The 22,774-nt window shown below is 39.9% G+C and overlaps 3 protein-coding genes and 1 long non-coding RNA gene across 7 annotated transcripts in view; 3 read left to right on the top strand and 1 right to left on the bottom strand.

Moving 5' to 3' along the window:
- The first annotated feature begins 21 nt into the window (after window positions 1-21).
- On the top strand, window positions 22-11,896 carry LOC147310981 (kelch-like protein 9). Its single transcript, XM_086265787.1, has 11 exons — window positions 22-540; window positions 1,426-1,479; window positions 2,635-2,765; window positions 3,832-4,016; window positions 4,107-4,239; window positions 5,444-5,640; window positions 5,893-5,968; window positions 6,153-6,710; window positions 6,923-7,102; window positions 7,330-7,443; window positions 10,567-11,896. The coding sequence occupies exons 2-11, from the start codon at window positions 1,475-1,477 to the stop codon at window positions 11,064-11,066; spliced, it is 2,079 nt and encodes a 692-aa protein (XP_086121913.1). The 5' UTR covers window positions 22-540; window positions 1,426-1,474; the 3' UTR covers window positions 11,067-11,896.
- Window positions 2,938-22,762, bottom strand: LOC147310979 (uncharacterized). Its single transcript, XR_015125298.1, has 3 exons — window positions 22,154-22,762; window positions 6,203-6,505; window positions 2,938-4,793 (listed from the first exon to the last, which is right to left on the bottom strand). It is a non-coding gene; the product is annotated as an uncharacterized LOC147310979 (long non-coding RNA).
- Window positions 14,680-18,583, top strand: hsd3b1 (hydroxy-delta-5-steroid dehydrogenase, 3 beta- and steroid delta-isomerase 1). Its single transcript, XM_086265800.1, has 3 exons — window positions 14,680-15,043; window positions 15,342-15,506; window positions 17,006-18,583. The coding sequence occupies exons 1-3, from the start codon at window positions 14,893-14,895 to the stop codon at window positions 17,812-17,814; spliced, it is 1,125 nt and encodes a 374-aa protein (XP_086121926.1). The 5' UTR covers window positions 14,680-14,892; the 3' UTR covers window positions 17,815-18,583.
- Window positions 19,152-22,774, top strand: part of pla1a (phospholipase A1 member A) — a 15,301-nt gene continuing 11,678 nt past the window's right edge. For 2 of the 4 annotated variants that reach the window (XM_086265791.1, XM_086265790.1), the window contains exons 1-2: window positions 19,152-19,643; window positions 20,829-21,045. In XM_086265791.1, coding sequence (XP_086121917.1) covers window positions 19,577-19,643; window positions 20,829-21,045 — 284 coding nt within the window. In that variant the 5' untranslated portion in view covers window positions 19,152-19,576. The remainder of the gene's footprint in view (window positions 19,644-20,828; window positions 21,046-22,774) is intronic. The other 2 variants (XM_086265788.1, XM_086265789.1) reach the window with 2 other exon arrangements.

Genomic DNA, 22,774 nt, shown 5'->3' with positions numbered 1-22,774 from the left:
GGTCAGGTTCTCATCAGAACCAGAGAAGTTCTAAGTTGAAAAGTTCATGTTGTCTGTTGTCACTGCGTTATGTCTTGTTCAGTATGTTGCATATTTTTGGCTTCCATTCATCTTTTAACTATAGACTTTAAAATTTGAACAGTGCAGTTACTCCATTTGCAAAATCATGCAAGCACACAAGGTCACTAAAGGCCCTGTGTGTGTCAACATGATTCATTAAAAACCTAAAAGCAAAAGCAGCTTCTGAAATAACTTTTCTTATTTCGCTGACATGATCTGAAGTGTGACACTGTCGGGTGGAGAGCATCAAAATGCGGAAAGAAACCTAAAGTGAGAAAGAGAAGTAGCACAGGAAGTAACTGAGGTCTTGGTTAAGCTAAAACGGTGAAGCTCACTCAGACGCTTCAACTCTTCAACCAGCTGGCACAGTGGAGCAGACATTTTCTGCTCAGTCTTTCTTTTTAGAGTTTGTTTTGGATCAACTGCCAGGCTGGAGGGAGGGCTCGGGTCAAGTCTGCTGAGGAAGCTTTCTTCTTCCAGGTAGGTCACCCACAAATGTCCCTTTTTTGTACTTTTACAAAAGTGCAGGTGAGGCAGCTGCACAGCACACAGCAAAGTGCCACCAAGTCGTGTGCATATTTCAGCTGTACAAGGATGCTACAGAAGTGTAGCGTTTCACTTATTTATAACCAGTTACCTAGATATTATGGGTATTAAAGTCTTCTCATTATTATCATTATTATTAAGAGTTGAGGTAAAGTGCAGGTGTGCGCACAATCGTTGACAATGAGCTTTATGTACGAGGTCAATAAAGGTCGAACGCAACAATATCAACCTTTCAAAAAGCAAAACCAAAGCGTTTGTCACACAGCTGATCTTATCTGCTTATCTGCTAACAAGCATGCTAATCATATTTTCAGATTGCTGAACAGTAGCTGTGAAGTTGGGTTGGGTTTTGTGCATAACAAGATCAAATATTACAGAATTTTTCACAGACTGTACGTCAGTTTCAGCATGCACATTTGAGGTTTTCTTCACGAGGAAATGCGAGAGCTGTGATGGGAATGATGACGAGAACATTTGAAGTGAAGTTCAGTGAAGGTTGTGTTGTCTGCCATCATGTGAGGCCACATCAAATATGCTGTGAAAAAACAAGAATGCTGCAATAGGAAACTTTGAAGCAAATCTGACTAAATTATCATGCGAGACCAACAAAACAGCCTAACAGAGAAGTGTTATTTCTGTGTCGAATCCATACTCACACAAGTACAAATCTTTGCCTAACTTAGAAAAGCATTGCATGCAGACCTAAGCTAGAAAGAATTTACTGTCTTAAAGTAGACACCGCAAAAAGGTGCTTTGTGGTCCGCAGATACATTTATGCAACACCAATACATTGTTACTTTTTTTTATTTCTTCATGTAGGAAGTCTCATCAGCGAAACAACAGTCCTCAACCCCAAGAGGCCAATGACATGGGGTAAGGAAGGTTTTCATCATTACATTAGATCTCATCATTTCTCATCTGGTTAATCAATATTCAACACTTTTGTGAAACATACAATAGAAATGAGTTGAGGATATTTTTTTAGGTGAAGGTTTTAGAAGAAGGAGCAGAAGAAAATTCTTTAGAGACGTTTTTACCAGCCACAACAACGAGGCTGACGTTTTCACTCAGTGTGTGTGTGTGTCTGTGTGTGTCTGTGTGTGTGTCTTATGGGAAAATGTGGTTGTGGAGACACCTGCTGCAGCAGGAACACCCACCCGAAAAAGCAGTTTTGAGCTCATCTGCAGGTGTTTTCATGTTTATATCTGTATGAAGACAGATTTTGTCAACAGCTGAGAGCGTTGCAATCACAAAGCTGCAGAGTGGAGGTTGAGTTTAAAAGATGAGTGTGCTCTGAGAAGTCTCTCATTGTGCACTTTCACCGAAAGATTACTCATAACTTGTAACATATTGCATCTCATCACACGTGTAATTAGTAACCAAGTTAGGATCTGCTTGTCTATAGTTGCACTTCGAAAACACGGGAACATGTTTTTGAGCGGTGCTCTGTAGATTGTTGATGTGTCGTAGATTTGGATTTTATTCTATATGTGAGGCCACGTCTTCCTATTGTCGATGGAACAAACATGTAGATGCCTTTTCACCTGAGTGTAAGACCCACAGCAGGAAACCGTTTTAAGAGGAGACATAGTGCACTTTTTAAAAAAAAGTCCACTGCTTCCTCTTTTTCAGGCCACAGGACACGCACTACAAAACAGATAAGGGACTTTTGCAAATTAGGCCTTCTCCCAAGAAAAAAGCATCATTAATCAAATGTTTCAGATCTGAGATGCTTTGAGCGGTAGAGAGGGTCCGCTGAAGAAAGCAGCATTTTTACACGCTTCTAAGAGGAAGTGCTGAGAGCCAAAACACAATGAATATTCCTACCAATTAAAACCAGTGTAGCTGAAACCTAAAGTAAACTCACCAGATGTTTAATTTGTGACCTTGTTTGCACTAGTGCACATAATAAATTTATAAAACCATATCCATAATTCTGCAACATTGTTTGTCACTTCGTAAACATCACTTTGTAAAATGACAGCTAATGACAGACCTGTTCTTTTACTGTGAATCCTTCCTGTGCAGGGCGAATGGAGACGACAGCGGGGCAGGTAGGCTGAGCCGCAGACTGTCTCGTCTAGGCAGCAGGAATCAATCCAGGGATCAGAGACACCCGGCTCAGCCAGAAAGACCTCCTCCTCCTCCTGTTCAACAAGGTGAGTGTCCATGGTGACACAGAACTATCAATGTCAACATTTTGTTGCTGCTGAGTGAGCCCTCATCTGGGACTCTCCTCAGCTCTTTCTGGGACAGTGGCGCGGCTGCCCCTCTGTTGGTCTTCCTTGGTCTCTTGTGTTCTGGGGGCCTCTGGATGTCTGGAGTTTTGATCTCCTCCATACCTGCTTCATGCCCTGGAGGACGGGGCTGTGGCCCCCCCACACCCTCTAGCAGATCATTACATGAAGGAACCTTTTAAAAAAAAAACAAGCGCGTCCATGCTCACAGGTGTACACACGGGTGATCACACCCACAAACTACACCCTTTTTGGCTCCTACCTCAAAGCACACTGTGTTCTGTTGATCTTATGTGCTGCACAATAATGTTTAATATTTAGTATTTACTGTCATATTCCCATATATCATTGTGATGTTGTTTATTCTATTACTCGTTCTCTTCTGCTTGTTTTCTTTTTTCTTTCTCAACAGCTGATCCAGGTGATTGATATATGCATTTTTTTTATTTTTTTTATTTTTTTTTTCCTCTGCCCGTTCTGTTGGTTTTTGTTTTTTGCCCTTCTCCCCCGTCCCTCTTCTCAGCTGTTTCTCTTTCCCTCTTTCTTTCTCCCCTTCTTTCCCCCAGTCAAGTCTGTCCCGTATTCAGCAAGTGAAAATAAAATAAACAATAAAAGGTGAATCAAATGGACCATTACGGCAAGGCTGGGATGGTCAATTTGGCAAAGTAAATCCGTTGGGCATCTTTCTTTGCCTTTAGACAATAATTCTGATGGCAAAAGAGCCAAACGGGACAGGCAAAAAAAAAAAACAAGTCAACATTTTGTGTTTAATAATGTTAAATCTTACCTTTTACAGTAAGATTTCTGCTTAATATGTGCTTACTTTGGCTTTTCTGATTAGATTTTGATGCTAAATCTTTCATGTTTCCACTGCAGCAGAAATCCATTATTTGTTCTTAGCTGTAGCTCAGTGTACCTGCAGCATCAGCAGGAGTATTGGCTTCTCTCACCTCTCAAATTCAGTGAAATTTGTGTTTCCCCTCCATAGATGACAGACCAGCTCCACCAGCACTTATTGTGCCTCCTGCTCCAGCTCCAGCACCAGTTTTTGTTCTCCCACCACCCATGGAAATACCACCTAAACGCCCTGACAAATCAACAAAGCCCAAGCTTCCTCCCCGGCCCCTGTCCAAGGTGTTCAGTAGCACTGAACATGGAGAGGATGTGCTAAAGGTCTTTATTACTGTCTGAACAGCTGTTTGTTATTAAATTATTTTGAAGGTTCATTTTAACAACTAACCCATCGAATTATTTTCACCAAAGGGCTTTGATAGTTTTCGGGGAGACGAGACGCTCTGTGATGTTGTCTTAGTTCCTGGAGATAGCAAGGAAAAGTTTCCCGTCCACAGAGTCATCATGGCTTCATCCAGCGACTACTTTAAAGCGATGTTCACAGGTTTGTTTTCCTTTCTATCGTTGAGGCACTGCATTGAGAAAGAAAGGTAACAGTGACATTGTAGTCATCATACAAGTGCAGTTTTGTAGGAAGGAAGTACGTATGTTTGTAACGCAGTGCAGCAGACAGAAAAGGTTTTCTGTTTGCTTAACTCAGACTTACTCTTTAGATAGATAAACATTAGCAAGCATCTTAAAACCCCCAAAAGGAAGTCTGTTTAGAGATTCTGGCTCCTCTTTGCTCACAGCTTCCTTTGAGGTGAGATTTTCACAAAAGATATTTACATCTGAATACATAATTAACAATTTCAATTCAATTAAATTTTATTTATATAGCGCCAAATCACAACAAAAGTCGCCTCAAGGCGCTTCATAGATACAGAGAAAAACCCAACAATCATATGACCCCTTTTTAGCAAGCACTTTGGCGACAGTGGGAAGGAAAAACTCCCTTTTAACAGGAAGAAACCTCCGGCAGAACCAGGCTCAGGGAGGGGCGGGGCCATCTGCTGCAACCGGTTGGGGTGAGAGAAGGAAGACAGGATAAAAGACATGCTGTGGAAGAGAGACAGAGGTTAATAACAGATATGATTCAATGCAGAGAGGTCTGTTAATACATAGTGAGTGAGAAAGGTGACTGGAAAGGAAAAACTCAATGCATCATGGGAATCCCCCGGCAGCCTACATCTATTGCAGCATAACTAAGGGAGGATTCAGGGTCACCTGGTCCAGCCCTAACTATATGCTTTAGCAAAAAGGAAAGTTTGAAGCCTAATCTTAAAAGTAGAGATAGTGTCTGTCTCCCAAATCCAAACTGGAAGCTGGTTCCACAGAAGAGGGGCCTGAAAACTGAAGGCTCTCCCTCCCATTCTACTTTTAAATACTCTAGGAACAACAAGTAGGCCTGCAGAGCGAGAGCGAAGTGCTCTAATAGGGTGATATGGTACTACAAGGTCATTAAGATAAGATGGGGCCTGATTATTTAAGACCTTGTATGTGAGGAGCAGGATTTTGAATTCAATTCTGGATTTAACAGGAAGCCAATGAAGGGAAGCCAAAACAGGAGAAATATGCTCTCTCTTTCTAGTCCCTGTCCTTCCTATTTGCATAATGACTGTGCATCATGCCTACACAAGGCAAATCTTCTAAAGCAATGCAAATACATGCTTTCTGTCTCTTTTTGATCCTTGCTTATTCTTGTTCAGGAGGCATGAGGGAGCAGGAGATGAGAGAGATCAAGCTGCATGGGGTCACTAAGTTGGGCTTAAAGAACATTATAGACTTCATTTACACATCCAAAGTGAGCCTCGACATGGGCAATCTTCAGGACACACTGGAGGCCGCAAACTTCTTGCAGGTCATGCCAGTCCTGCGGTTTTGCAATCAGCTTCTGAGCAGTGAGGTGAGCACTTCTTCTTTCAGTTTAAGGTCACATTCGTTCAGGATTCTGCTAATTATATTCAAGTACACTGGAGGCCTAGCTAATGAGCTGCCAAATCCCTCTGATTGCTTCTTTGTCCTTCACATGCACTCAGGATCAGAACATAATATGACATTGGAAGGGAGCCATGGCAATGAATGACAATGCAGTATAGAGCAAAGACTATTAACTCTATCTGTTTGATGACTCTATTTTCTGTGTTGTTCATTGCAGATCACTATTGATAACTGTGTGGAAGTTGAGCGCATAGCCACAGACTTGCTTCTAGAGGACGTTCAGCAGAATATCGGTAAGTGATATGATCTTTGATTATCAGTGGTTATTATTTAATGGTTATTAAATGTTTCCAGTCATATCTATCCTTATATCATCCTTATTGTATGTGGCCCCTCATTGTTAAATAGAAAACTATATCTAAAACTCTAATAAACTTGGTAATTTTCATTGATTGTTGATTATCTGTATCACAACAGGTGAGTTTGTGAGTCAGAACCTCTCAGAGTTAGTGGAGTGTGGCCGCTACCTTGAGCTCTCGGAGACCAGCATGGCCAACGCTCTTGCCAGCAATTCGCTGAAAGGTTTCTCGGAACTGGAGCTCTATCATATTGCAAGAGGATGGCTGGACCACGAGTCTGCCAAACGCCGAACTTCTGTTTATGCCTTGATGCGGCATATTCGCTTCCCACTGATGAGCCCCAGTGAGCTGATTCAGATCTCTCAGGATGATGAAGAAGAAAGCGACTCTCTGATGCGCTCTGAGACAGCCTGTGTGAACCTCTTGCTGGAGGCCAGTAACTACCAGATGATGCCTTACATGCAGCCAGCCCTGCAAACAGAGAGGACACAGATAAGGTCAGACGCAACTCATATTCTGGTCCTGGGTGGTGTAATGCGACAACAGCTGGTGGTGAGCCGGGAGTTAAGGCTGTACGACGAGAAAACCGGCCATTGGAGGGCCCTGAAGCCCATGGAGGTGCCACGCTATCAGCATGGTGTGGCTCTTCTAGGCGGCTTTCTCTTCATTGTTGGAGGTCAGAGCGGAGTACACACATAAACATACAAACAGCCAATTTAAGCCATGTGTTCATCTAATATGAGTATTTAATTTTGTATAAGCCAGCGTTTTTAGTTCAAGCATCATCAAAACTAAGCATGAATAAATGATCTACACTGATATGAACAGGTTGTAAATGGCCTTTTGTTGCAATCACCAAGGTAACACTGAATCTTTTCGACTTCTCAGGTCAGAGTACTTACGACACAAAGGGCAAGACAGCCATAGACAGCGCCTACCGCTACGATCCACGATTTGACAAGTGGTTACAGATTGCGTCACTCAATGACAAGAGGACTTTCTTCCATCTCAGTGCCCTGAATGGGAAGCTGTTTGCAGTGGGAGGAAGGAACGCCTCAGGAGAAATTGGTGAGCTGTAATAAATTTCTTTTTCAGTGTAAGCTAGTAACCGCTTCCTTTTTACCATTCAGTTCTTTTTCTACTAAAAAGTAACGTTTGAATTGTTCAAAAGATGTTTATGGACACTGCTGCTATCACTGATCTGTTATAGCTCTCCCTATTAGGATTATTTACTGCCATTTAAAAAGGTATTTGCTGAATAAATTGCATAAACATCCCTCTGTGATTTTGCTCAGATACGGTGGAGTGCTACAATCTGAAGAAAAATGAGTGGACCTTTGTGAACAGTATGGTGGAGCCCCACTATGGACATGCTGGAACAGTCCATGAAGGCCTCATGTACATTTCAGGTAAGACAGCAACAATTAACCCTGTCAAAACAAATCCTGCAGTATAAGATTATAAAGTAATTACTAGCATTTACAGATTTTTCCACCTTTTTTTTTTAAACATGAGAAATAGGCTGTATTTACACCTTTAATATGACACGATAAGTCCACAATTAGTGATAAGTCCTGCATTAAAATCTAAAGTAAATACAGTTAAAGTTATACATAAATAGTTTAGAAACACAACCAATTCACTAAAAATGAACTTATTTAATTGATTTATAATTTTATAAAATTATGAAAGCCCAAGTGGTCACGCTGGAGGATTTCTACTGTAGCAGAAGCAAAGCTTATGAAATCTGTCTTAAATCTAATTTAAAATCTTAAAGGAGCTTCAAATACAGGTGTGTTCACTTCACCTGTTGAGAAAAACACAATCCCCAATCTGACTTTTAGTCAAAACTTGGTACTAACAGCACTCTCCTGCCAATTAAAGCTTATGTCTTACAGCAAGATTCGCTAGTACTTATAGCATAAAGGTAAGCTTTGTGTATTTTAACAGGAAAATGCCAAAACTATTTACATATATTTAATATTTCACCATCTTTTCAGAATCCCAGCTAGTGAAAAGGTTTGCAAAACTTAATTTATTATTTAACTGTATTCACCTATTATTATTATTTGATTCAAATTATCTTCATATCTACAAATTGGGTGAGTGAAAGCATTTTTTCTCATCCTGTTACATTTTCAGCTCTTGTGAATGTTTAATTTTCTCAATTTGCACGATTTCAACATCTGACTGACTTTTTACATCATAAATGTTATTGTTTAGTTCACTTTTGTCGTTAAAATGTAGATATATGGGAGCATGCTAGCAAACTAAATAGTAAAATGTAACCATTCAAAGCAGATTTCAAAAGGTTAAACACTGTGCTGCACAGAAGAGTGTTAAATACCACTGAATGGAGTCTATTTGTCATTATGTTTGCAATGCAAATGACAAATGACCACATAACCATTTCGAGAACTGTTGTTTCAGTTTCATTTCAATTATAGATTTTCTATAAGAGAGAGCGATCAGTGCCATGGTCAGAGTTAGAGGAAGATTCCTGTTGTCGTTAAAGAAAAAATGAGGAACTGACACTTAGGCAAGAGGTTGCAAATGAAACAGTTAGCAAGAAAGGTTTATAGAGTGACTGTCTACAGTTGTATAACAATGATACTTGACTTCTCCCTTTTTTACTGAGAGTTATCAATAACAGGTCAAATTTGTGTTTGAACCATGCGCTTTGAATTGGTTCGTTTTAATATATTTTTTATTTTTTGCTCGTCGAGATGTTTTGTCAAAGTTTTAAAAGGGCTGTCTGGAGAGAACAAGAAAACCCACCCTGACAAAATGCATTAGATAATGCTTCACGGCTGACCTATTTGAAACCACTTCCTGTTGAGATGCACAGTCTCATGAGCGGCTCTCACACATTTCTCAGGCCTGTTTCTTAGCAACCTTGGACAGGAAAACAGCTTTTAGAGTTGAGAACAGAAAGACGGGTTTCACTCGTGAATCAGGAAACCTGTAGTTGAAGGGGACCACATCGCTTTGCAACAAAGTTCAAACCCACAGTCTGAAGTTACAACATATATCTGCATTATAGCAGTTTGAAGACAACAGCGCATACTTTACTTGGACATCCACACATCCATTCTCTTTCTACCTGAGGTTCTTTGAGTTAGACAGTATGCATGTCATCAAGAAGCCCACAGTGGTAATGCATGTAATTTGGTGTACGATTACAAACCACTGCTTCAACAAAAGGTTACCGAAGTATTAAACTTGTAAACGCTAAACAAAGCATTCACCATTTCTTAAAACACAGACTTTCACTGTTCACTGTAGTTCAGTTGTTCGCTTGTTGTAATTAAAATAACCTGATTTCTCAATTATTGAATTAGTCGTTAGGTGTACAAGGATCTAGGGTTATTTTTCCTTTTCAAGAGGGCAAGTGTTAATTTTCTGACTAATGGATCATTTGAACTCTAAAATAAACAAGACAAACCTTCACCTAATGACAAAACAGCCACTGCTCTGGATGACAAACACCTTGGCATTTATAAATAATAAGCAAAAGATCAAAGAAAGAACACTGGCATCGCATTCATGGTGTGAAAGGAAGGACGTTACTCACATCTGTTTTTAATGTTCGGCCACAGGAAGCAGTGTGTCCATTATCTCATACTCTCCTGCAGACGTTCACGTACATATCGATCTTATAAACAACATCTGCTGTTTCACTAACTCTGTATTCTTTTTGATTAAACACATTTTAGTTTATTTATTAGAGATAGAAAGTAACAAGGTCACCTTACCTCAGTACTTCAATAAAGCATAATAATTCTTGCAGTTTACTCTAGTATTTATATTATTCTTTAACCATACTAAATTTCACAGTGCAATATTATACGACATATTATAGCTTACAACATTCATTTGAAAATTAAGGCAAACATGGATTTTTAATATTTACTTTTCATACATATAACAAAATAAATAAATAAATAGCATGCTCTGGGCAACTTGCACTAACTAGACCATGACCTCCTCTGTATATCAGAGTATTCTAGAGTCAAATGTGAGGCAGTCTATTCGCAGCTAAAGCTTGCACCACGTTGGGTCATTTAACAAGAAAATGATCCCAAGCACCCTGCAAATCTACAGCAGAATGGCTAAAAAGGAGAAGAATCAAGGTTTTGCACTGGCTCTGTCAAAGTCCAGACTATGTTAACAAATACAGACAAACCTCAATGAACTGAAGCAAATGTTGTCTCTAAATGTTATCAGAGACTGATAGGCTTACAGAAAACAATTAGGCTAAACTAAAGATGGTTCTAAATGCTGTTAAATCATGAGGTTTAGGTACTTTTTCACAGGATTTCATAGAGTTCTGCAGAAAAGATTTTTTAGCATGACTGTACCAACTTGTATTAGTACAAATAATATCTAGAGTCACATCATATCAGTCAAAAAGAACATTTTACTGGACAATGAATAAGTAGGATTTTTATTGGAGTATTTTGAAGCAGTGGTATTTATGCTTTTACTTGAATTAAATATCTGTATACCAATCCTGTTCTTGTGCCAAACAGGCGGCATCACCCGTGACACCTTCCAGAAGGAGCTTTGGTGTTACGACCCGGTCGCTGACACGTGGAGTCGACGGGCAGACATGACGGAGCTCCGTGGCCTGCACTGCATGTGCACTGTGGAAGACAGACTCTATGTCATGGGCGGAAATCATTTCCGAGGCTGCAGCGACTATGACGACGTGCTGGGCTGCGAATACTACAGCCCTGACACAGACCAGTGGACGGTGGTGTCACCAATGCCTCGGGGCCAGAGCGACGTAGGTGTGACTGTGTTCAATGGACAGATCTATGTGGTGGGAGGATATTCCTGGAACAGCAGATGCATGGTCGACATCGTGCAGCGATATGATCCAGACAAGGACGTGTGGGACAGGGTGTTCAACGTGCTGGAGCCTCTGGGGGGGATCCGTGCCTGCACAATGACAGTTCATCTGCCAGAGGGGTCAGTAGATGAGGCTCAGATACAAGATTGCCCACTTCCCACAGCTAAGAGCTCATAGCCACAGACGAGGGGGTTTCCGGCTGTTGCTGCTGTGAGACCACAGCATGATGAAATTTACCTGCACGCTGTGGCGAAAAGAAGGCAAAACAGGAAGTAGTGTGGGTTGCAAACACAAGTTGCATGTGCAAGCAAAGCAGGCTAGCTTACATTAGCATTGAAGACTTTACTCGTACTTACAAACACTGTGCTCTTGTTAGTATCGTTTCCTGTCCTTTCATTTACTGCCAGCTATGTGGCACCCCAGCTAATCTGTTGATTATGTAATGAATATGCATAATGTACATAATGCCTAAACGAAAGCTCAAACCCACCATCCTGATCAGTTTGACTGGACATTGATTCACTGGACACTGAAGGCAGCAAGTCAGAATTAGCGGCAAAATCATCTTTTCATATAAATTACACTGAAAAATTGAATTAAGAGAGAAAATCGACATTATTTCAAATGTTATTTTTGTATAGTTTGTAATTCTGTAGGCTTTTTTGATCTATTTATTTTATTCCATCTCTAAACCGAAAGGAATTAGCTGAATCATTTGTGTCATGATGACGCATGGATTAGGTGATTAAAACACCACAGGGTTTTGGGCAAACATTGGAAAATAAAGAAGTTTTTATGGCACAGAGTCATAAGATTTCAGCTAGACTGTAGCGTCAAAGACAACATTTTGGGTGTGGAACTTCCTATTAATCAAGCCTGTATCCACAGACAGTCATGCTTTCACGAGGTTTGTTTCTGCTTTTAAACACAATGTAATGAGCAAAGATGTCTGTTAATGCTTTCCATTAAATTTCATGCTGCAACACAGAATCGCATTATTCGCTGTACGCAAAGTCCTCTCAGCCATTAACACATCAGACTGTTGTTCCATAGATACAAAGAAGCTCACACACATTCACTCTTTGGTGTTTGATGTCAGCAAATGACGATGAAACTGCCCTTGAGACTTTATCCTTCACCTCCTCAGCACACAGCTATCTTATCGGCTGCTTTGCCAAGGTCTTCCAAATAGAAACACTAACATGCAGTGCAGGAGTGTGCGTGGATGAACTGTTGCGGTTTCTTTTTGTGTTTTTAAAAAGTCAGCCAAAGTTGCTCTAAGCGAGTGCTAGCGCTGCACTTCACTGTTAGCACTCGTTTCCAGTATACTGACCTAATTTTATTAAACTGTTGAAAACTTAGTGTAAAAAACAAAGCTTCTACATCGGAATACACAATTAGCCTATGTGTAATAGGATATGATGCCGGAAACAGTGTCATTGTCAGCTATAGGTCAGTTCTAAGAAAGGTATCAGCTCTATATATGATGATTGTGGTGCGACCATTAAAACCCTGTAACACCCAGGAGTTTCCAGCCCAGTGACCAGTGTACCCACTGCTGAATAAACAATGGCCGACTTTATAATAATAATTCATGTATATGTAAAAACAAAGTTGCCCATCTGGCAGACAGATGTTACCTTGAAATGTCGGCTGTTTTTTTCTTTGGCTCATGTAGCCTTGCACCTTTCTAGACAGACTTTGATACTTAATCATTGTTAGTAGAGTGCACATCTCATCTACTCGTGTTTCCCCTTAAAGAATCCCTATAAAACCCCTCCTTTGAAAATCTCAATAAAGCAGAAAAACAAGTCTGAAATAGACTTGTTTATATCAGTATGCCTGGACGGTAACATTAAAAAGGTTTTTTTCTAATATTCAACCATAGTAATCTAACTGAGTTTTACATAGTAGTTGAAGAAGTACTCCATAGTCTGCAGGCATAAATAGTTAGAGAAAAGGGTTAACTAGCAGCCAATCAAGCAGTAAAGCCAATGTGGAAATGCCTAAAACTGCATTTCTTAAAATGGCCACTAGAAGTTAGCTAAAAGTGACCTAATCCAAATTGACAACCTCCAGAATTAAACTGTGCCGAACATAGACAGTATAAAAGATAGATGTAGCTTCCAAGTCTGAAAAGTGAAGCAAGCATAGAAGTTGTAATGAAGTCCAGGAAAATCGACCTCGGTTTGCTCTCTCTGTGATCTCAGCAAACACTTATCTGATGACTTTCTAGCCTTGACAGCTAGATTAAGGTCATACTGAGCAGAAAATCATAGTCATTCTTATGGTCAGAAAGCATGGTTAGCCATGGTTCTCATTAACTAACTTCTCAGTTACAGGTTGTTTCCTAGTAAGTGTGTGGTTTCCCAGTCAGATCTTTCTTGCACAGCTCTCTTAAGGTCCAGTCACAGTATTTCAGCTTGAAATGTGACTTTCATTGGACCATTACAGCACCTTGGTTTAGTTATTTTTCAGTAATTCTATTTCAGTTATTTGCTGTTGTGCTGGGGATTGCATGACCTAATTTCAGTCAAGCTTTACACAGATGGCCCTGCATTTGACTCTAGAATACAGAGGTACACAGCCCTGTGGTTGCAAAACAAGCACAATCATCACGCCACCACCGCCGTGCTTGACAGTTGGTATGAGGTGTTTGTGCTTGTCAGGGACCAAGCAGTAAGGCATAGAGGACACAAGTGTTTAATAAAAAAAAGGGGGTTTTATTGACGCAAAAATATGAAAGATAATTAACAGAACCAAAAACTTGGCCAATAAAAAGGTCAACTCAATAAACTAAACTCAAAATAGCAACTAGCACAAGACAATAAAACTCCAAACACCTCCCCAGGCAATGAAGCGTGTGGTTTAGTCCAATAAGGCTGTCAGCAGTACTTCAGACCCCCAGCCCTTTGCCACACCTTTTGCCAACCAGGAAGGAGAATCCAAACCCCCAGTTAAACTCAAACAAAGAAAGATATGTTAATATAACATAAAACAGAGGTTTAAACATTGTCATCACAGTGCTATTAAAGACTGAACAATACCAGTTCAGTGTTTTTCTGTAATTGCACTGCCATGAATTTAATATTTACCATGCTATCGGATGCCTTTGTGTGTATGTTCCGCCGTAGTACAGTGTAATGTGTAATTAAAAGGTGTATGAGTATTGTAGGCACGCCCTTAAATACAATAAAAGACACACAAAATGCATTACCAAAGAGCTGAGAAGCCAAAGTGGAATATAACAAAGTCAAAGATATTGAAGTGCTATGCGGCAGGTAAATCGGTTATTTGACAGAGGAAGTCTCACTTCATGATCTTTTATTTAACTAGTACATTTCAGTGGGAAGAACCTGCTCATGTTTTATATATGTAGGTTTATTGTTACATATTAGACTACTCAGCAGTAGTTCTTCTGTACTTTAATGGGATTTTAAACACTTTACTTGTAATAGATTTTTTATTCTGATTCAGTGTTTGTTGAGTGCTTCTTAGGTCGGGGTACGTGCCTCTCCGTGTAGAATTGTTCATTTTGTGAAAGCAGAAAGCAGCAAAGAACCCTCAGCTCCTGCTTTGTCACATGCTGAGTCTCCCTGCCTCTTCTAATGAAATACTCCTTCTAATTAAGCAAAAGATTACATTTTCCAAAAGCAAATGTCCTTGGCATACGGTGTAAGCCCTTCCAGCTGCTTTTTTGTCCAGCCCTAGAAAGCATCACATTCCATGCTGGAGTAGCTGAGCCCATCCCCTTTTTCAATACTGCCTTAGAGAAAAGAACTTTTTTTTTGGAAACTTTCTGGGCTTACAAAAAGGGCTGAGGTGGAGAGAACAGAAGGTGTTGTCCGTCCCTCACAGACAGATCACGAAACATCCAACACCAATTCTGTATTCGGGTTTTTCTTCATTTTTAGCCGCTGTTTTTGAGAAGGCTCTGCATCAGAGAGAAAACAACTGCTTTTTGACTGTTAACGGGCCTTTATTTTATACAAAGAGACCTGCAATGTCTCTGCGAGGTGATGTGTGCGTGGTGACGGGGGCCTGTGGATTCTTGGGAAAGAGGCTGGTGAGGCTGCTGCTGGAAGAAGAGAAAATGGCTGAGATTCGACTTCTGGACAAACAGATACAGCTGCAGTATTTGCAGAGTTTGGAGGGTAAACCGTTCTTTTCTACAAAACATCCCCTTTTCCAGATTAAAATTCATGAATTGATATGAAATGGGCAGGAGTAGATTTGTCTTATATATATTCTTTTACTGACATAATCGAAGAATATACCAATATAAAGATTTGAGAATTCAGCTTTTCTGACTTCCTCAATTAAAAGCTGTAATGTAAATGTGTTTTTAATGTCTCCAATACAGTAGATTGAAAACCAAATATTTGCTTTAGATTAAACTAAATAACTTGCGTCTTGCTGCTTTGTCTCGGTGACTGGTTTGTTTTGTGTCAGACTGCAAAGGTGAGACAAAGCTGCGAGCTTTCGAAGGGGACATGAGGGACGGTGATTTCCTGATCAAATGCTGCCGTGGGGCATCGATCGTTTTCCACATCGCATCCATCATTGACATCAAAGACTCAGTGGAGTACAGTGAGATTTTCGGAGTGAATGTCAAAGGTAAGGCTGTCACAAATCCACCGAAGGCTTACCTAATTCATGTGACTTCAGATACATTTATCAAATCACATAAAACAAAGAAGCAGAATTATTTACAGTTGAAAGTTTTTGTTTTTTGTACCACTGACATTTAAAACTGCTTTCATTACTTGTGTTAACTGGCCGTTGATCTGCTTTCACTATTACAGCCCAGTGCTTACTTCTACTTCCTCCAGTTCACACTTACTTTACACTCCTTAAAGCACTTGCATGTCATATGAATATTCCTGCTGCTTTGTTTTAGTTAAACCTACAACTGTCCAATGCATTTTAAAAACTGTTCACCAGCAAATCAAATGACAGTTTTCCTTCCTAGTACTGGGCAACAGTGTTGAGCCCTTCCTCATTTCTTTACAGCATATGAGGCAAAAACAGCCTGTGCAATTCTAACAAGCTTGAAAGTCATTGTTTTGTATGACCACCTTTATTCTTCAACACAGCCCGAACTCTTTTATTCAAGCGTCCTTGTTTTTCTTAAGTAGCCTTCAAGATAAGTGTTCCCGGCCTCTTGAAGGACATTCAAAGCTCTTTCATACCATTTCAATAATGTTGAGGTCCAACTCTGGGAATGCCACAACTGATAATATCAAATTGTGTGTTTGTCTATATAGGTGTACTTTTACAGCATCAGCAGTGTGTTTCAGATCACTGTCGTTTTTGGTCGTTTATTTCTAGTAATAATTTGGCAAAGCTAACCTTCTCTCCCTGTTGCCTTGCCTTAAAAAAAAAAAAATATATATATATATATACACATATATGTACATATATATGTATACAAACTTGTGTACCCAGTTCTTGTTTGTTTAAGTCTTTAAAGATTTTGCTGTACAATCATTCCTCTGTGGAAAAAAGAAGAGTTTGAATAAATAACTAAAACCTCAAAATTACCATTATATTCACGTCCATGATGAGTGGATGTAAACTCCTAACCATAACTGTAGGTGCCTTTTTTATAATTGAGTGATTCACAGGGTGTGAATAGTTGCAAACATGTTTTTATCTGTGCGTTAGCCTTGCGACAGACCTGTTTGGGGTGTACCATACCCACCCACCTGATTTGAATAAGTGGAAGAAGATCACTAGGGGGAACACATTTTCCACTGAATATTTTATTCATCAAGATCCAGTGTGTGATTCAAGTGTTCTCTTATTTTTTAACATTTTGGTTTTTACCATGTTCAGCACCACAGCACAAGCGCCAGGTTTCATTATATATAATGTATCTTAAAGCAGATACATAGCAAAACTGGCAACCTGACACGAGAATAACCTGAACAGACAAACAGCAGTTAAATAATGAAGGGAAAATGCATAATCAGAGATGACATAATATAATTGCAGATATTTGAAAAGTCACTTTATTCTCTTGTTGCTCTGATAACATAAAAGTTTTGTGCTGCTCTGAGATATGCAGTGTTTATTGTTAGTTATATTAACTCAGCAGCATCTTTGCCTCGTAGGAACCCAGCTGCTTTTGGAGGCATGTATTCGGGAGAACGTGCCGTCCTTCATATACACCAGCACCATTGAAGTGATGGGGCCAAACTCCAAGGGAGAACCCATAATCAATGGCAGTGAGGACACCGTCTATGACATCAGTTTGGACATCAACTACAGCAAGACCAAGAGTGAGGCTGAGGAGAAAACCCTGAAGGCCAACGGTGAGGTGCTCCAGAACGGAGGCCAGCTAGCCACCTGTGCACTCAGACCTGCGTATATCTATGGAGAGGGCTGCCGCTTCCTCCTAGGCCACATGGTCGATGGGATAAAAAACCGAAATGTTCTGCTTCGTATGTCGCTCCCCGAGGCCCTTGTGAAGCCTGTCTATGTGGGCAACGTGGCCGCCGCTCATCTCCAAGCATCCCGCAGCCTCAAAGATCCGCAGAAAAGAAATGCTGTTGGAGGGAAGTTTTACTTCGTTTCTGATGACACACCACCTGTGAGTTATTCAGACTTCAACCACGCCGTGATGTCTCCTCTGGGTTTTAGTATTCAAGAGAAACCCATGTTGCCACTCACCCTCTTCTACTTACTAACTTTCCTTATGGAGACAGTAGCCTGGATCCTACGGCCTTTCATACGCATCGTCCCGCCACTGAACCGTCAGCTCCTCATCATGTTGAACACGCCATTCAGTTTTTCCTATGAGAAAGCCAAGAGGGATCTAGGATATGTCCCCAAATATAGCTGGGAGGAAGCACGCAAACGCACCACTGAATGGCTCGCCTCCCAGTTGCCAGCAGAGAGAGAAAGAATCTTGTCTAAATAGATGAAAAATGACCAAAAGTCATTAGCACCCAAAATTAATACTTTTTTTTGTGAAACTGTTAAACATATAGACATAATTTGAAATTAACCATGGAATTGTGAAGTCCTGTTTTTAAGGCTTAACTTTCTAAGATAAGATAATAAACGTCATTAACCCACATGGGAAGTTTGATAAAGAGTGCTACACATACCTGCATTCACAGAAAACAGGGTTAAGTGCTAACCTTTGAACTAAGTCTAGCAAGCATATTATGGAGAGTCTAGGGGGACTGACATACATGTAGAGCCAGCCTCAAGTGAGCATTAATGAAACTACAGCTTTAATCATTTCCACATTGGCTTCAAGCTTGAATACCTACAACATGCACACCAAACACCACTAGCTACAGTAACAATGTTTCTGTTGTGTTTTGTTTCCATTCTTGCCAATTGTGATTTTTTTACATGAATAACACAGATTTATAGTTTTCCTGTGACAGTAAGCAGAAGTGTATAGCATGTGAAAACAGAGCATGAGTGTTGACATTTCTTTCAAATGGCATGTTTGTGAAAGTTTTTCAAAGTACACCTTGATAACTTTGTCATATGTTTTTGTTCGACTGACAACACAGCCACTAAAGTCATACTGTCTTAGAGCAGGAGCTGTGAATCTGTACTGCTAGCCATTTATCCCAAAATGACACAGAGGATATGTGCTCAATTAAAAAACTACTGCATGACCTGCTGTTTCTGTCTTACGAATACTAATAAAGTGTTTGTGAGAAAAAAAATTCCCATTCTCATTGTATTTTTACTGATGTTTTTTAGTAAAGCTCATCTCAAACTTCAGTGACATTGCAAACTTTGCCATTTGATAAAAAATAAACTCGCCGTACTTAAGTGGAGAGTCCACGTTGCACATACGGCTTTAAATCACATTATCACAAAGAAAATGCAAAGGATTACATTTGTGCGTGCATGAATGCATGTGTGTATCAGTGTTATTAGTGTGACATACAGTCAGACTGTGGAAACCTGCCTCTCTTTTTAACAACAAAAAGCAACTCCTCACGGTGTAAGTCATGCAGTTTGTGATGAACACTTGGATTAAGTATAGGTTAGGTTTCCAGAAAATGAATGTTGTCATAGAGACTGAATAGTGTGTGATGGACTCACATGAATTGCTTGATTATGTAAAAAAAAGAATTAAGACTCAAAAATCAGTTGATTACTGATTTCCAGATTTCTCCGGTCACTGTCTTATGCCTCTCTCTCAAACGCACACAAACGCACACACAAACTAGTGGGCAGCCAGGCCAGAGTCCAGCCTTTTAAACAAACAGCCATTGAATACAAATGAGGTCATGGATTCACCACCAGGCAAAGACTTTCAACCACTTTTTCAGAGCAAACCCAGACTGGGAAAGGAATAAAAAAGAAAACTCGCCCCCTAATTGAATTCGGTGAACAAAAAGAAAATGACACCGAGAGGTTTGATGTGGATACGTTCAGTTTAAAAGTGGAATGTTACAGTGAACCCGGGTCTTTATATTCTGGACTAATTTGGCCTGTTTTATATGGATTCCAGCATTGCTTCACCCCTGATGTTTGCCAGATAAACTCTGAGTTTCTCTTTCAGTGTTACAGCACTGCACAGAGCTGGGATTTAGTCAAGCCTAAAGCTGATCACCAATCTGGGAGCTAAAGAGAGCAGCTGAGCACCATTAAGAACTAACAAACTCCTGGCAGCTACTTTCAACCTTCACTTCACTGACACCACAGAAATGCTTTGGGAGTGCAAAACCTTCCTCTTCTGTGTTTTGTCGGTCTACATCACATCACTGGTGGTGGGTAAGTATTGTGCCAATGAAGGAGATTTGCTCTGCTGCATCATTTTTCCATACAGTTATTCTAAATATGTATGCAAAGAGGGTTGAAAGACGGAACAGGGACTGTGTTATGTGAGTTTTTGTCGCAAGTCAGTGATTACGTAACACATAGCACCATATACAAACGAGGAACTTGTCCTCTACAGTAAAGTGGGATTCTTTTTCTGCTATCTGCCTTCCAAGTGTCTTTGTAAGAATCAAAGAAGAAAATGCTAATTTCACATTTTACTGGTAATACTTAATGTATTACCAGTAAAATGTCCTAAAGATGGCTGTCAAAAGTGAAGCTATTGTCCTAGCAGAAAAATGCCTGAAGTGACTAATATAGTACTATGGCTGACATTATTAGATTGTTAATCATCTGATCATTAAATATGCATAGACCTATAAAACTTGTCAAGAAGTCCCGATTAGGCACTGCTTCATAGTTGACTGAGAAATGTTGGTTAAATGTGTGTTGTAAATTACTGATGACGTTAGGGGTCAGATAAACGTAGTAGAGACAAATTTTAAATAATTACTTCCAAATATAGTAAAGCCAAAGTCTTAAAGCTGCACAGGACTGCCACACTAATTGTTATGTGATGTTTGAAGTAAAGGGGAAGACAATTGGTTATCCAGTTTTGAAAAGGTTAGGATGCTGTGCAGCATGTAAATAAAAACACAATCCAGTGATTTGTGAATCATATGAACCCACATTTCACAATAACATCAAAGGTTTAAACTGAGATAAATCTACTAATCAAAAATTGAAATTCCTTTTGAAAAACATGGACTCTTCCTTCCATAAAGAGGAAAGGGACCATCCAACTTGTCATCAGTGTTTAGTTCGAAAACCTGCAAGTCTGATGGTATAGGGGTGCATTAATGTCTGTTGAACTGGCAGCTTACACGTCTGGAAAAGCGCCATTAATCCTTAAATGTGTCTATAGGTTTTAGAGCAGCACATACACTCATCCACGCTGTGCATATTTTAGCAAGCCAATGGTAAAACACATACTGCATCTATTACAACAGCATGGCTTTGTAGTAGAAGAGTAGTAATCACAATGCTGTCAAATACAAAACCCGCAAGTTTTATTTCGTGATACAGTGAGGCTAAAACAACAACTACATAGTATGTATTACGCCCTTCTACTTCTACTAGCTTCAGATGAAAGGCAGCAAGATAATCACTGTGCTGATCTCAACAATATCACATGGCGGGAATACCAGCAGCAAAGAGTCAGACTGAACGTCCAGTATCTGCTGCTGACCAGGAAAAACATGGACTGTCCACAAGCATTCAATGAGACGTCCCTCACCATGGAGAACTCCTACTTCAACCCCTCGCGTCCTACAAAGGTTATCATCCACGGGTACAGGTGAGATCCTTATTTCGTTTCAGAGTACGAGCCTCTGAATCTTTAAATGAAACAAATGTAATAGTTTTGGACCGATCAGTGCTATTGCTATTCTGTGCACCAGTTATGTTAGAGTAACAGCCACAGTCAGTGTTGGGGAGTGACGGAATACATGTACCGCCGTTACGTATTTAAAATACAAAAAAAGAGTAACTGTATTCCGTTACAGTTACCGTTTAAAAAGGTGGTATTTAGAATACAGTTACTTTGTTGAAATAAATGGATTACACGGCGGTACTTCCCTGTTTCATATTGTGGCGGGTCAGGACTGTTTGGGTTTTGTTTGACAGCTACGTTCTGTTGTTCCAGGTGGCACGGTTACGGTTGCCATGGTTACAGGGTGACGCTCTCTTTCTGTCTGTGTTTCCTGGGTGAGAGAGCGCTTTTTTGTTGTTGTTGTTGTTGTGCTAAACTAATCCGTTGTTCAGTGATGACGTGACGAATCCTACTTCCGGGTCTAAAGTAGTCTGCGTTTAATATGGCTTTTGTGTTGTTAACATGTTTAATGTTATGTATTTTCTTCTATTTGATCTCAAAAAGCTCCTAAAACAGTCAGTGATCACTGTTGACCTCCCTCGGCTTTTATTACCGCTAATCATTTATTTAAGCTCAGCTTTTAAAACCTTAGGATGTAGCTACAGACTAGCCCATGCAGCAGTATGTGAATGACTAACCTCGTATTGTGGATGGATTATCTCAGTTGTTCTCCTGGCTGAAGTTTGGTCCTTTTACAGCATCCTGCCATGCGATTACATTTGTTCCTGACCAGAGATGGGCAGTAACGCGTTACTTGTAACGCGTTACTGTAATCTGATTACTTTTTTCAAGTAACGAGTAAAGTAAGGGATTACTATTGCAAAATCGGTAATTAGATTACCGTTACTTTCCCGTAGGAACGCTGCGTTACTGCGTTACTAAAACCGTGATTTTTTTGCGAGAATGTCTCATGACAGTGACGTAAGCAAGTGCAACGTTGGTGACAGCAGCTGTGTGCAGATCAACAATGGATAATATATCGAGTGCGGGAGAGAGTATGAGCGTGCAGCATTTAAAGCGTGGAAGTACTGACCTTACTTTGAGTTTGATTCCATAAAAAGTGACAAAAACATTAGCGTCCATCGTGCGTGGGAAGAAAACTTCTTTTTACAGCGAAAAAAACCCCTAAACTTCCGAGCAAGCACCGAGTAGCTACGACGTGATGGGAAACTCACAGAGACACTCGCGCGGATTCTTCAACTGACCGCAGCACACCTACACCAGGGTAACCCTCCGCCTACCCTGCTCCTGCTTTACAGGTGAAAATAGAGCAAAAGGACCGCTGAGTCTTTGACTTTATTTATTTTCTGCTGTGTTTTACTTGCATCTGTTTGAAAGAGTGAGTGAAAACACAAAAAATATTTTATTTTATGTGCTGGAATGTGTAGAAAATAGGTTTAAATGTTAAACTAATTTATTCAAGTCAGAGAATGTTGCATATAATTAAATGTTTTGCTTGATGCATAAAGTTAAAAGATTAAAACTGATAAAACAAGTTAAAAAAAGAGACTTTTCCATTTGATTACATTTTGTATGATGGATTATGTAGAAAAAGTAGAATTGGGCTGAAAGATCTATCACTTTATCACCTCTTCAGGTTGTAAATCGTGTTTTTAAAAAGTAACTAAGTAACTAAGTAACTAAGTAATTAATT

Source organism: Aulonocara sp. 'chitande type north' Nkhata Bay, linkage group LG16 (genome assembly GCF_057382095.1).
Source record: "Aulonocara sp. 'chitande type north' Nkhata Bay isolate Kocher_YH1m ecotype deep benthic linkage group LG16, A_spYH_male_GT1.1, whole genome shotgun sequence".
Taxonomy (NCBI): domain Eukaryota; kingdom Metazoa; phylum Chordata; class Actinopteri; order Cichliformes; family Cichlidae; genus Aulonocara; species Aulonocara sp. 'chitande type north' Nkhata Bay.
The sequence above is the reverse complement of the archived record's forward strand: the minus strand, read 5'-3'. Positions and strand labels throughout refer to the sequence as shown.